The sequence below is a fragment of the Oncorhynchus clarkii genome, chromosome 7 (assembly GCF_045791955.1).
Source record: "Oncorhynchus clarkii lewisi isolate Uvic-CL-2024 chromosome 7, UVic_Ocla_1.0, whole genome shotgun sequence".
In the NCBI taxonomy this organism is placed as follows: Eukaryota; Metazoa; Chordata; class Actinopteri; order Salmoniformes; family Salmonidae; genus Oncorhynchus; species Oncorhynchus clarkii.
In genome coordinates this window covers 61,411,443-61,426,774 of record NC_092153.1, presented here as the reverse complement: position 1 = coordinate 61,426,774, position 15,332 = coordinate 61,411,443, and the positions used below count along the sequence as shown (strand labels likewise).

The 15,332-nt window shown below is 41.1% G+C and overlaps 1 protein-coding gene across 2 annotated transcripts in view; it reads right to left on the bottom strand.

The window, feature by feature from the left end:
* LOC139413594 (LIM domain and actin-binding protein 1-like) overlaps window positions 1-10,125 on the bottom strand; it is a 40,585-nt gene extending 30,460 nt beyond the window's left edge. Inside the window, exons 1-2 of one of the 2 annotated variants that reach the window (XM_071161172.1) lie at window positions 9,987-10,125; window positions 3,342-3,472 (exon numbers count right to left, since the gene is read on the bottom strand). In XM_071161172.1, the coding sequence (XP_071017273.1) occupies window positions 3,342-3,466 (125 nt within the window). In that variant the 5' untranslated portion in view covers window positions 3,467-3,472; window positions 9,987-10,125. The remainder of the gene's footprint in view (window positions 1-3,341; window positions 3,473-9,986) is intronic. The other variant, XM_071161173.1, reaches the window with a different exon arrangement.
* Between the last annotated feature and the right edge of the window lie 5,207 nt (window positions 10,126-15,332).

Here is a 15,332-nt window from a genome sequence, read left to right as displayed (position 1 = left end):
CCCAATGATGGAGACCACTGTGCTCTTGGAAACTTTCAGTACCGTCCAAAATTTGGACACACCTACTCATTCATGGGTTTTTCTTTATTTGTTCTTTTTTTCTACATTGTAGACAAATAGTAAAGACATCAAAACTATGAAATAACACATATGGAATCATGTAGTAACCAAAGAAGATTCTTCAAAGTAGCCACCCTTTGCCTTGATGACAGCTTTGCACTCTTAGTATTCTCTCAATCAGCTTCACCTGGAATGCTGCTGCTAATCTCTGTTTATCATATATGCATAGTCACTTAAACTATACATTCATGTACATACTACCTCAATTGTGCCGACCAACCAGTGCTCCCGCACATTGGCTAACCGGGCTATCTGCATTATGTCCCACCCACCAATCCCTCTTTTACGCTACTGCAACTCTCTGTTCATCATATATGCATAGTCACTTTAACCATATCTACATGTACATACTACCTCAAAATCAGCCTGACTAACCGGTGTCTGTATGTGGCCTCGCTACTGAATAAAGCCTGTCTTTTTACTGTTGTTTTATTTCTTTACCTACCAATTGTTCACCTAATACCTTTTCTGCACTATTGGTTAGAACCTGTAAGTAAGCATTTTACTGTAAGGTCTACAATACCTGTTGTACTCAGGGCATGTGACAAATAAACTTTGATTTGATTTCAATTAACAGGTGTGCCTTGTTAAAATGTAATTTGTGGAATTTCTTTCCTTCTAATGCGTTTGAGACAAGGTAGGGTTGGTATACAGAAGATAGCCCTATTTGGTAAAAGAGCAAAGCTGTGTTGGAATACTCATGCTAACCGCACTAACCGTACTATTTGTGATGTTAATTGAGTATATAGTATGCTTATTGGTCATGGTATGGATATAGTTAGTATGCCAAAATGTCCCAGATGTCGTACTAAATTTGGCAAAATATGAAGTATACACACAGGACACTTTCCGTACTTTAGGGCCCATAATACAATTCTTCAGGAAATGGGTGTGGCTTCACATTGCACAATGAGAGCAGATACAAATTCATTGTTTTAACTAATTATGACAAATGTTAAGAAAATGTTGATCAATGTAATAAAGAAATTACTTTTCAAATAAGTTACCTTACACGTTATGTTGCCTGACAATTTGTTAGCTACGCTGTCCTTACAAACCACATAGCATATTATTACAGCAGTATGTACAGGTGTTAGCTCCATAACTTAATTGGCTACTTACACGTCAGACTTGCCAGTATATAACTAACTACCCAACGTTTATTGACTTGATTATTTCCATCAATCTTAGCTAAATCGTATAGTCGTTGTGCGTTCTCATTCAGGTGCTTTCTTAAATTCGCTCTGGCTATCTACTCCGATTTCAGAGCACCCTGGTCTGAGTGTACCAGAGCGCAGAATAATGAATTTTCAAGTGCTCAACACCCGTTGAATATGGCCGGTGTCAGTAAACGTCGGCAAAAAAGCATAATTAAATTTGCCAGCAGCACAGTTACAGTCACCAATGCTCTGGATAACATGAAAACTGCCTAACCAGCTCTGCTAGGGCAAGTACATGATCAGAGTAGTCTCATTTGTGTCTGGAAGTAGCTAGCAAGCTAGCCAACGTTAGCTTGGGTCCTTGACTGCTGTTGTAAGGTCAGAATGCTCAACCAGTGTGCACTCCGATAGCGAAACACTCTGAATTTACAAAACGGACAATCTGACAACGCTCTGAATTTATGAGTGCACTCTGGCACTCCAGATTGAATTTAAGAACACACCCAAAGTCATAAAATGTCTAACTAGTCATTTGTCACGCTAACTAGCTAGCAAGAGGTTGCACAGCAACAACTTCAGGTAGACAGGTGAAGAGCTAGTACGCTTAACTGATAGGATCCCATTCATTTACAGTATACTAAAATAAACTAATAGTATATACTCATTAAATATGTAGTATAGAGTATGTTAGTATTGGTATTCGAATACAGCTCAAGTCAATATTATGGCAAGAACAGCTCAAATAAGCAAAGAGAAACAACAATCCATCAGTACTTTAAGACATCAAGGTCAGTCAATCTGAAACGTTTCTTCAAGTGCAGTCGCAAAAACCATCAAGCGCTATGATGAAACTGGCTCTCATGAGGACCACCACAGGTCAGGAAGAACCAGAGTTACCTCTACTGCAGAGGATAAGTTCATTAGAGTTACCAGCCTCAGATTGCAGCCCAAATAAATGCTTCAGAGTTCAAGTAACATACACATCTCAACATCAACTGTTCTGGGGAGACTGTGTGAATCAGGCCTTCATGGTCGAATTGCTGCAAAGAAACCACTACTAAAAGGACACCAATAAGAGGAGACTTGCTTGGGCCAAGAAACACGAGCAATGGACATTAGACCGGTGGAAGTGGAAATCTGTCCTTTGGTCCGATTAATCCAAATTAGATTTTTGGTTCCAACCGCCGTGTCTTTGTGAGACGCAGAGTAGGTGAATGGATGATCTCCGCATGTGTGGTTCCCACCGTGAAGCATGAAGGTGGTGGTGTTCTGGTGTGCGGGTGCTTTGCTGGTGACACTGTCCGTTTTTTTATTTAGAATTCAAGGCACACTTAACCAGCATGGCTACCACAGCATTCAACAGTGATACACCATCCCATCTGGTTTGCGCTTAGTGGGACTATAATTTGTTTTTCAACAGGACAATGACCCAAAACACACCTCCAGGCTGTGTAAAGGCTATTTGACCAAGAAGGAGAGTGATGGAGTGCTGCATCAGATGACCTGGCCTCCACAATCTCCCAACCTCAACCCAATTGAGATGGTTTGGGGTGAGTTGGACCGCAGAGTGAAGGAAAAGCAGCCAACAAGTGCTCAGCATATGTGGGAACTCCTTCAAGACTGTTGAAAAAGCATTCCAGGTGACTACCTCATGAAACTGGTTGAGAGAATGCCAAGAGTGTGCAAAGCTGTCATCAAGGCAAAGAGTGGCTACTTTGAGGAATCAAAAATATAAAATACATATTTTGATTTGTTTAACACTTTTTTGGTCAGTACATGATTCCATGTGTTATTTCACAGTTGGGGACTTTAAAAATGTCTTTGGGGGGTATTTTTCCTAAAACTGCATTGTTGGTTAAGGCTAAGGGCTTGTAAGTAAGCATTTCACTGTAAGGGCTACACCTGTTGTACTCGCCGCATGTGACAAATAACATTTAATTTGAGATGGAGGATTCTGTAATCCCTACAGACAGATGTGAGTTTGGTAAGATGCATTTGGAAGATAAGTATCTACTGTTCATTCAGACAGAAGTGTCTTTAGTGGAGTTGCGTGTCACTCACTTGGAGAAGCGCTCTGCGATGGCGTTGGTCTTGCCTCGTGTGCTGACCAATGAGAGTTCCCTGGCAGTGACGCGTAAAGACTGCGACGCCCACGACCTTCGGCTGAACGAACTTCCGCCTTCCATCTCTGCCTAGAATCACACACACACTAGTAGTTAATGATAGAATAAAAATGTAGACAATTTCAGTTCTACATTTAATATATGTAAAAAAATAAAATACATTTTCAAAAATTAAAAAATCCTCCAATACCCATCGTATAGGAATTCACTAATACAGTGTAGTATCATACAGACAGCCAGGAGAGCCTGGGTTCAACAACATGCTGTTGGATGACACCATTCTGCGGTGAGCAAACATTTTACTGTGACATCACCCAGCCGTTTGTCCATGGTGTGCACCATTACCTCACTGCTTATTAATTAACATAGACAACACAGGCAGACACTTTAATTGAAGGGTATTGGAAAAACATGTGTTAAGAACTTTCATATCAACTTGTGTATGGTTAACAAACTTGTGTATGGTTAACAAACTTGTGTATGGTTAACAAACTTGTGTATGGTTAACAAACTTGCATAAAGTTCTGTATTTTTGTGTTGGGTGTCATGTATAGGGCCAGGAGTTTTTCCTGAGGACATGACCATACCAGGTAGCCTATAAGTAGGGCCCAAAGTTTTTCATGCAATTTATATGTAGTAGGCTAGAATTGCAGGAAATTGGCTTAGAAATGCAAAAATTGCTCCACACCGCCATGACGGGGCCGCTAAAATTCAGCCACGCCAACCGCACCCCTTGCCACACCCCCTACTGCGCCCACCACCTACTGCACCCACCCCCTACTGCGCCCACCACCTAAGCTCCTTTTTGATCCAGAAAAAAACCCACACACAGGATTGTTGCATGATTACAGGAACAAGAAAAAAACAAACTCTGCCATCATGATCAAGCGAGCAAGTTCAGACACTGCATGTGCTACTTGACTGCGGGACTGGTACACAATAGACATCAGCAACAATGCTGTCATTGTGTGAATCAGAGCATATCATCATCATCTGGCTGAGACAGACAGGAGGTTCTGAGAAGATAAATCAGCACCCCGACTGCCACTTACCTCTGCCTGATCTTTATAAGCAACAATTATAGAAGGCCATAGTATAACATATAGGACATACACACACAGGCAACAGTTAGTTACTATAGTTGCTGTGCTCCCGACAGACACGTACACATTAAAAAGCAGTCTGGTAACGCAGCTGGTAAGCCAGTAAAATAGTCATTTGCCTGGAAGGTAGAAACATCAAAAGCACGTGACACACGTTATAAATGGAACCACCTTTGGTACACTGCATGATGTGTATTTGTACAGTGCTTTTCAGATTAATTAAATGCCAATAGGCTAACTCTAACGCAGCCATAAGAGTGTATGGACAATGCCCTTTCTTCTGCCCCTTTCATTAAGGTGTGCTTTGCAGGTATTACATTATTGTTACCCGACAAAGACACAGAGAACTTTGAACTGAACGTTACCAGAGCAGCTGGTTTTGTATTGACACAGCACACACAACCATACACATGCAAACAACCAGCACTACTAGACAGTGACCATGACGAATGACCAAATCCAAAAGAATCTCCAACACTTCCTGTCCACAAACCATGGGATCCAGGAAAGGAATCATCTAAGCCACTGAGATGGCAGCCAAGTTCACAAAGAGAGAGACATCACATTAACTTCTCATAAAGACAGTATTTAACATGGCCACAGGGATAGTTTTAAACTTGGCCTTGCATATGTCATATTTCATGAGAAAACACTAAGAAAAATCAGCCAACGCTTAAACCTTAGCTTAAGTGGATATTGGTTGAAACCCTGAGGTAGTGTGTGTCTCAGAGGCAACGCAACATATTTATGTGCATCAGGACAGCTCAGGAAGCCAGACAGGCAGGGGACATTCCAACGGAATTCCTCCGAAAACGTCCTCAGCCTTTCCTCCAAGCTAAGCGGAGTAAAAAAACTAACTCACAGTAGAAACCAAGATGCAAGGCTTGAAGAACTAGAGTAGCAGGAAATATTCAGCCACTCCTGGAGGAGAATGGAAGTTGAAAAAAAAACACATGTATTATGCATTTCATCACTGAGGCCTTTAGGTGGATGCTTTTCTATTAAATGTCCATTGTACTTATATCAATTATATGTGCAAGCTAAGCCATCTCCGTTGTGACCTTGAGCAAGTCGCTTAACCCCCCTATAATTGCTCTAGGAGCACTGCATTGTTGCTGCCCTCAGCCCAAACCAGTGCATATTGTATGTCCTGAGGGGTTGGGATAAAGCAGAAGACAAATTGCCGTTGGACATTCATCTAGGCTACATCTTCTTGTAAGCTAACAGAAGCAGTGACAGTGTAGCTAGCAGCATAGCTGTAGCAGCAGCAGTAGGTGTTATGGTGATTGTGATACATAGAGGAACAGGTATCCTAACAGAGATAAGGCTTCCTTCTCACATGGCATTTGTGTTCTTTCAACAAGCTGCGACAGCAGTTTGGTCAATCTGTCCCCACAACACCAGATCTACCCTCTCACCATACCTGAACAAAGTGTCTGCATGCATGGTAAGCTAGTCTATTGATATCTGGTAGTAAAATTAAATCTATAGGCTACACTTTACTTCACCATAGTTGATTTTGACTGCAAACTGGGGACAGGATGTCCAAAATAACTTTTGAACCCTTAAGTGACATTGACAGATCTTGTGGATGCGCCTTTTCCTGAGCAATCGTTATCGTATTTCAGTCAACTAGGCCTCTATGTCAAGCGTCTGTACCCCCCACCCCAAAAAATACAAATATGCACTTTCCAACTAGCACTGATCTCACTGTTAACTACTTTGTTGAGGGAAAACATACTTGCTACGATTGCAATATGTTGTCTCACCTAGCTATCATAAGACGAATGCACTAACTCATGTAAGCTGCGTCTGCTTAATTACTAAAATGTCAATTCAAAGCACAAAGGCCTTTGAACCCTCGCTTTCATCGCATTTTCCCTAGAAATGCTGCATCCACAACAAACCCAGATAAGGAACACAACACAGGATCAGTCTATAGCGCAATATAGCCATTTCATCATCAGCGCCTTGAGTGACATGAAGGTACAATCAGTCCTGAACAGCTCAATGCAGAGACGGTGGTTTATAAGTTGCTATTCTCCACCTTCCCTGAATACATTTAGGGAATATGTTTTTAAAAAACACGAAGATTTAAAAAACTTTACATGTAAAATATGTATTTATTTATTTTTACTTTGCAGCCAAGTAAATTCCAGGGACAATAATAACAGCCATGTTAAAATGTCAGGATAACATTGACTGCACCAACTGACAGATCTAGGGCAGAGGATATAGCCTAATTTAAAGTGCTCTTTTACGTCATATCAAACATACTACACAGGTAACACCTGAGACAAACCAGTCTGTTACTCTATGCAAACTGATTTGCAGATAATGTAAATCAGTTTGTCTAATATGTAATTAAACAAAGTACCATGAGGTGTAAAAACAAGTTAAAGTCTGGCTCCAAAACAAACTGAACAAAGAGTCATTAAACACAAAATCATTGTAGATAAACTAGCAGGTGAGTCAGAGACCAGGGTTTTTTCCTGGATCAAAAAGGGGCTTAGGTGGTGGGCGTGGCAGAATGAGAGATGAACTTGACATTTTAAAACTAATTTCCTGCAATTCTACATATTTTGCCATGCAGCGGAGATAATTTGTTTTAGCAGTTTCAAAGGAATTCACTAATGCCCATGGGCGTGGCGTTGCACTTGGCCGGAGCAAGGAGTCGAGAGAAAATGTTGCAGTTTTAAAGAACATTTCCTGCAATTCAATGCATTTTCTTTTGCTCAAATAAACTCAACAAAAAAAAAGAAACGTCACTTTTTCAGGACCCTGTCTTTCAAAAATAATTCATAAACACAGTTTCCCATGCTTGTTCAATGAACCATACACAATTAATGAACAAGCACCTGTGGAATGGTTGTTAAGACACTAACAGCTTACAGACTGTAGGCAATTAAGGTCACAGTTATGAAAACTTAGGACACTAAAGAGGCCGTTCTACTGACTCTGAAAAACACCAAAAGAAAGATGCCCAGGGTCCCTGCTCATCTGCGTGAATGTGCCTTAGGCATGCTGCAAGGAGGGCACGAGGACTGCAGATGTGGCCAGGGCAATAAATTGCAATGTCCATACTGTGAGACACCTAAGACAGCGCTACAGGGAGACAGGACGGACAGCTGATCATCCTCCGTGGCAGACCATGTGTAACAACACCCGCACAGGATCGGTACATACGAACATCACACCTACGGGACAGGTACAGGATGGCAACAACAACTGCCCGAGTTACACCAGGAACGCACAATCCCTCCAGCAGTGCTCAGACTGTCCGCAATAAGTTGAGAGAAGCTGGACTGAAGGCTTGTAGGCCTGTTGTAAGGCAGGTCCTACCCGGCAACAACGTCGCCTATGGGCACAAACCCACCGTCGCTGGACCAGAAAGGACTGGCAAAAAGTGCTCTTCACTGACGAGTCGCGCTTTTGTCTCACCAGAGGTGATGGTCGGATTTGCGTTTATCGTCGAAGGAATGAGCGTTACACCGAGGCCTGTACTCTGGAGCGGGATCGATATGGAGGTGGAGGGTTTGTCATGGTCTGGGGCGGTGTGTCACAGCATCATCGGACTAAGCTTTTTGTCATTGCAGGCAATCTCAACGCTGTGCATTACAGGGAAGACATCCTCCTCCCTCATGTGGTACCCTTCCTGCAGGCTCATCCTCACATGACCCTCCAGCATGACAATGCCACCAGCCATACGTCTCGTTCTGTGTGTGATTTCCTGCAAGACAGGAATGTCTCAATCCCATTGAGCATGTCTGGGACCTGTTGGATCGGAGGGTGAGGGCTAGGGCCATTCCCCCCAGAATTGTCCAGGAACTTGCAGGTACCTTGGTGAAAGAGTGGGGTAACATCTCACAGCAAGAACGGGCAAATCTGGTGCAGTCCATGAGGAGGAGATGCACTGCAGTACTTAATGCAGCTGGTAGCCATACCAGATACTGACTGTTACTTTTAATTTTGACCCCCCCCTTTGTTCAGGGACACAGTATTCAATTTATTTTAGTCACGTCTGTGGAACTTGTTCAGTTTGTCTCAGTTGTTGAATCTTATGTTCATACAAATATTTACACATGTTAAAGTTCGCTGAAAATAAACGCATTTGACAGTGAGAGAACCTTTGTTTTTTCCTGGTTTAGTACCAAAACCAATACTGCTGAATGTATTGTTTTATTCTCCTACTGTCTAGCTTTTATTTAGGTGATTGTGTGTTAAAATATATGTGGGTCTATTATTTTTTATACATACTGTACATTTGGAAAGTATTCAGATCCCTTGACTTTTTCCATATTTTGTTACATTACAGCTTTATTCTAAAATAGATTAAATAAATGTTTCTCAATATACACACAATACCCCATGATGACAAAGTTTGAAAATGTCTTAAAAATAAAACTGAAATACCTTATTTACGTAAATATTCAGACCCTTTGCTATGAGACTCGAATTTGACTTCAGGTGCATCCTGTTTCCATTGATCATCCTTGAGATGTTTCTACAACTTGATTTGAGTCCAACTGTGCTGAATTCAATCAATTGGACATGATTTGGAAAGGCACACAACTGTCTATATCAAGGTCCTACAGTTGACAGTGCATGTCAGAGCAAAACCCAAGCCATGAGGTCGCCGGGACTGTCCATAAGAGGTCCGAGACAGGATTGTGTCGAGGCACAGATCTGGGGAAGGGTACCAAAAAAATGTCTGCAGCATTGAAGGTCCCCAAGAATACAGTGGCCTCCATCATTCTTAAATGGAAGAAGTTTGGAACCACCAAGACTCTTCATAGAGCTGGCCACCCAGCAAAACACACAATACCCCATAATGACAAGGCAAAAACTGGTTTTTAGAATGAGCTCAACTTAGTGTCTGAATACCTATGTAAATAAGGTATTTATTTTTTATATAACACATTTGCAAATATTTCTAACATCCCATTTTCACTTAGTCAATCATGGGTATTGGGTGTTTTTTTTAATCAATTTTAGAATAAGGCTGTAACGTAACAAAATGTGGAAAAAGTCAAGGGGCCTTAATATGTTCCGAAGGCACTGTGTGTAGATCGATAGAGAGAGAGAAACATTGTTCAGACTTAGGCAAACCAAAAAAAAAAAAAGGATTTCAATGGCAGAAAAATACCTGGACTCTGAAACACAGATCTCTCCTTCATGGCTGACTTGGCACCTCTCAGCTTAAGGTACTGATCAGGTGTCAACCCTGTGTGTTTAGACAATAGCCTACATATGGTAGAAAAACATTCACATCCATGACATGGATACTGTTGGACTAGCCTTACTACACTAACAGTGGGAGTTACGGTGAATAGTACGAGAACAGATCATTATTATTTGAGATATGCGATCGATATAAAACAGACACACAGTTACAAACAATGGCACAAAGGGAGTGGTAACTTAATTTCTCCCCAAAACATTTGAGTTAACTGTGACACACCTGCAGACATGAAACTCACCTTTTTTAATAGTCTAGTTTTTCCTGGTATCTTCGATGTAAAATTGTCTCATCTATTATTTTAAAGCACTTCAGTTTGGGTTCAGCATGTAATTTCAGAACTTCCGATGTGTCATACTCCACTGGTGAAACCTTGCGATACCTGACACTGTGTGTGCAATGTCTCTAATGTGTAAGAGTTTAAGGGGCGGAGGAAGCAGGGAAAAGTATCATGAGAGCGGAGGAAGCAGGTCATGTGATTCCCTGCACCAATGACCTTGGATTGCATTTCTCCTGCCAGGTACATTGTCTGTGTGTCTTCAGCAGAATTTCTAGGAAATAGCCTATACAACTCCCTGCTCTACAGTTAAAAGCATTTTAACAACCTGGTGAAAAACTCAAAACTGATCTAAATTATGTGATTCTATGTCATAACTTGATCCCCCTTCATGAGTGTGGTAAAGAAGGAGAGGTGGTAGTTACAACAAAGGACAGAAAGAAAGCTGGAGGAATGAGTTGAAGAGAAAGGAGGAGAGAGAGAGGGAGAGGAGAAACAAACAGAACCAGAAGCTCAGGTTTCTCTGCGTTGTTTGAAAGGGGACCTGGAGACACCGAGACGTCCCCAGGGGCCTTCGTGGTGCTGTAGCAGGGAGAGAAAACCCTGGCTCTCAATACAGTCCACACATTCTAACCACTACTAACCATTGCCTCACACCTGGAGGTGAGCACGCGCTTCGTCTGAAAAGTTTATTTTTTATTTTACGTCAAAAAAATAAAAACAATACACAAACGTTTCACTTGGGCAGTTTCTCTATGACTTATTGTAGCAATGTATAATCAGAATAACCTTTATCCACCAAGTACATTTGAATTGAACAGGAATTTGACCTGGTAAAATGGATCTGCCACAATAAACATAATATACAGACAGAATGTATAAACAATGAATTTACACTATAACACTAAATGCAAAACCACAGGCTACACTGTAAATCTATAACTACACTGTAAATCTATAACTACACTATAAATCTATAACTACACTATAAATCTATAACTACACTATAAATCTATAACTACACTATAAATTGGTGAGTCAGAAATGGACAACTGAATCATAATGTAAACTTCTGTGTCTCTATTAATAAACAGGCTTCACGAGCATGTCAGAGTTGAGGACATTACTCATTTTGCTAAAGAAATAAATACACACACACACACACACACACACACACACACACACACACACACACACACACACACACATACATACATATATATAAATACAATTCTGCCCAGCACCTGAACCAGTGAGATCTGTGTGTAGCCTATTTTCTCTTCAATTTATACAGGAAAGTCCCCTAGTCAACAATGAGAAAAGGGATCACGAAATGATGGTTACCATCATCAATGCATTCCACTGAGTCACCGTCACTGGGACATTACTACCTGGCTGCTTCCTCTGTGGTCTACCCTGTCTATTTGCAGAGAGAGAAGGGTGATAAGGCGACATGGTCTGACAGTGTTTTCTAAGACTCAGCTGTGCCATTTCCAAGAAGACAGAGAGAACTGTATAAATAATGCCATTAAATGAACATAGAGATGCATTCAAATGGCCACATGGTGCGATCAAGGTACAAAGATGGACAGTCGGCATTGTGTGCTGGCTGACTGCTGGCACTGAGGTGAATACCAAAGTAGACTCCTCAATTCTCCAGGGACAGCCAATGAATACCCAGCTTGTAATACTCAGCAGGGGTTTGAATAGAATATAGCCTGGCTGTCAGGCCAACAGGTAACCTACTCTGAGAAGCCCAAGTCCACAAAATGGCTGTGCTGAGTATTAAACTAACACTCCAAAATCTGTTTTTTAAATGTTTTGAAAATGTAAGTGGTCTAGATGAGTCCATGTCTCACATGCCATCTGTTGTACAGATCTAAGTATATTCCTCAACCCCCCTCTACACAACAGATGGGGTGTGGGTAGTGGACTCATTTTGACACTGCACCCCTTTGAGTTTTGAAAACATTTCAACTTTTGTATAGACTCAATAGAGTATAACCTAATAAAACATCTGGTCATGCACTTGCAAAAGTGGCATCAGCAGGAAGGAGTGGTCCAATATGCATTGTTACCACAATCATCAAGTAAGCCATAAGCTTATTGTGTCTCCAGTCCTCCACATAGGGAATACCCTCAAATGGGTTGGCCAACTCCCATCACCTCCCTGCAACCTCCATAAGTAATAATGGTGCAAAATTGGCAACACCTGTGAAATTGGCAAGCATTTTACCCTTGGCTACAGCAAATTCACCATGTGCACACCACTGCCTAAACTAGCATAGCTTAACACACATTTAGACTACTTTTATTAAAAAGTCAAAATGTACATTGTATTATAATAACTGGATATATCAACACAAGCTCATAACAAACCTCTTGAAACGTTTCTTCGGCCTTACGTTTCTGATGTTGCCAACAACAGCTCCTCCGACAGTCCCACAGGTGCACAATAGAAAGAGAGGCGTTGGTTGTCGTCTGCTAACGTTAGTCTGAGATTTTAACTACATTTTTAAACGAACATAATTAACATGATTTGTTTAAATGTCTTGCTGCTAAACCAATACGTTTCATATAGCTAATGTAAGTGACTTTGGCTAATTACACTCACAATGATTCGTCTTTTTTTCTCGTGCGCTCCTCAAAGTATTATTGCAAAGTGCGCTCAGTAAACCACGCCCCAGGCATGTTGTTCATTCATTGGGACACATTTTATTTTTAATATGGAGATAGGCCTCACATTTTAACAGTGGTGAAAACTATTAAAGTACAAACATTTAAAATAACTACTTAAATCGTTTTGCGTTTTTTTTTTTGGGGGGGGGGGTCTATCTGTACTTTACTTTACTATTTATATTTTTGACTATTTTACTTTTACTTCACTACATTCCTAAAGATGATGTACTTTTGACTCGATACATTTTCCATGACACCCAAAAGTACTCCTAATATTTTGAATGCTTAGGACAGGAAATTGGTTCAATTGATGCACTTATCAAGAGAACATCCCTGGTCATCCCATGGCAGACTCACTAAAAACACATGCTTATTTTGTCAATTATGACTGAGTGTTGGAGTGTGCCCCCTGACTATCCCTAAATAAAAATCATCTGCCATCTGGTTTGCTTAATTTATGGATGTGAAATGATTCATACTTTTACTTTTGATAGTTAAGTATATTTTAGCAATTACATTTACTTTGGATACTTAAGAATATTTAAAACCAAATACTTTTAGACATTTAGTCAAGTAGTATTTTACTGGGTGACTTTCACCTCTACTTGAGTCCTTTTATATTACTTTTACTCAAGTATGACAATTGGGTACTATTTCCACCACTGCATTTTACAATGCTAATGTGTTTGAGACATGCGTAGACTATTGCAGTTAATTTTGAATTTGACTTAATAATAAAAATATATTTGAGTAGCAAGCAGGCAAACGAGTTCCAGACAGTTCACAATATAAAATGTTCTGCCTGAGGGGGGCGTTGTATACTAGCTACCTGGTTTGACATTAAATTCACATTACTGTTATTAACCCTTGTACAATGTGTGTAGAGACAAAATTTGAGACACAATTTGAGACATTTTTGCAAATGAATAAAATAAAAAAATAACTGAAATATAACATTTACTTAAGTATTCAGACCCTTTACTCAGTAGCACAAACTCCAAAAAGTTCTGGGACACTGTAAAGTCCATGGAGAATAATGGAGAATCCTCCCAGCTGCCCACTGCACTGAGGCTAGGAAACACTGTCACCACCGATAAATCTGCGATAATTGAGAATTTCAATAAGCATTTTTCTACGGCTGGCCAAGCTTTCCACCTGGCTACCCATACCCTGGTTGACATACCCCCCCAACCCCTCTTTTATGCTGCTGCTACTCTCTGTTTATCTAATATGCATAGTCACTTTAACTATACATTCATGTACATACTACCTCAATTGGCCCGACCAACCAGTGCTCCCACACATTGGCTAACCGGGCTATCTGCATTGTGTCCCTCCACCCGCCAACCCCTCTTTTTACGCTACTGCTACTCTCTGTTCATCATATATGCATAGTCACTTTAACCATACCTACATACTACCTCAATCAGCCTGACTAACCGGTGTCTGTACATAGCCTCGCTACTTTTATTTTCAAATGTCTTTTTACTGTTGTTTTATTTCTTTACTTACCAACACACACACACACACACACATCCCTTTTTTCTCCACACTATTGGTTAGAGCTTGTAAATAAGCATTCAACTGTAAGGTCTACTACACCTGTTGTATTTGGCGCATGCGACAAATAAACTTTGATTTGATTTGATCAATGATGTCGCTCTTGCTGCTGGTGATTCTCTGATGCACCTCTACGCAGATGACACCATTCTGTATACTTCTGGCCCTTCTTTGGATACTGTGTTAACTAACCTCCAGACGAGCGTCAATGCCATACAACTCTCCTTCCGTGGCCTCCAACTGCTCTTAAATGCAAGTAAAACTAAATGCATGCTCTTCAACCGATCGCTGCCCACACCGGCCCGCCTGTCCATCCAGCATCACTACTCTGGACGGTTCTGACTTAGAATATGTGGACAACTACAAATACCTACACTAGGTGTCTGGTTAGACTGTAAACTCTCCTTCCAGACTCACATTAAGCATCTCCAATCCAAAATTAAATCTAGAATTGGCTTTCTATTTCGCAACAAAACATCCTTCACTCATGCTGCCAAACATACCCTCGTAAAACTAACTATCCTACCGATCCTTGACTTCGGCGGTGTCATTTACAAAATAGCCTCCAACACTCTACTCAGCAACTTGGATGCAGTCTATCACAGTGCCATCCGTTTTGTCACCAAAGTCCCATATACTACCCACCACTGCAGCCTGTATGCTCTCGTTGGCTGGACCTCGCTTCATATTTGTCGCCAAACCCACTGGCTCCAGGTCATCTATAAGTCTTTGCTAGGTGAAGCCCCGCCTTATCACAGCTCACTGGTCACCATAACAGCACCCACCCGTAGCGTGCACTCCGGCAGGTATATTTCACTGGTCACCCCCAAAGCCAATTCCCCCTTCAGCCACTTTTCCTTCCAGTTCTCTACTGCCAATGATTGGAACGAACTGCAAAAATCACTGAAGCTGGAGACTCATATCTCCCTCACTAGCTTTACTGCTCCTGTACATAGGCCATCTGTAAATAGCCCATCGAACTACTTCATCCCCACACTGTTATTTATTTTATTTATTTTGCTCCTTTGCAACTCAGTATCTCTACTTGCACACTCATCTTCTGCACATCTA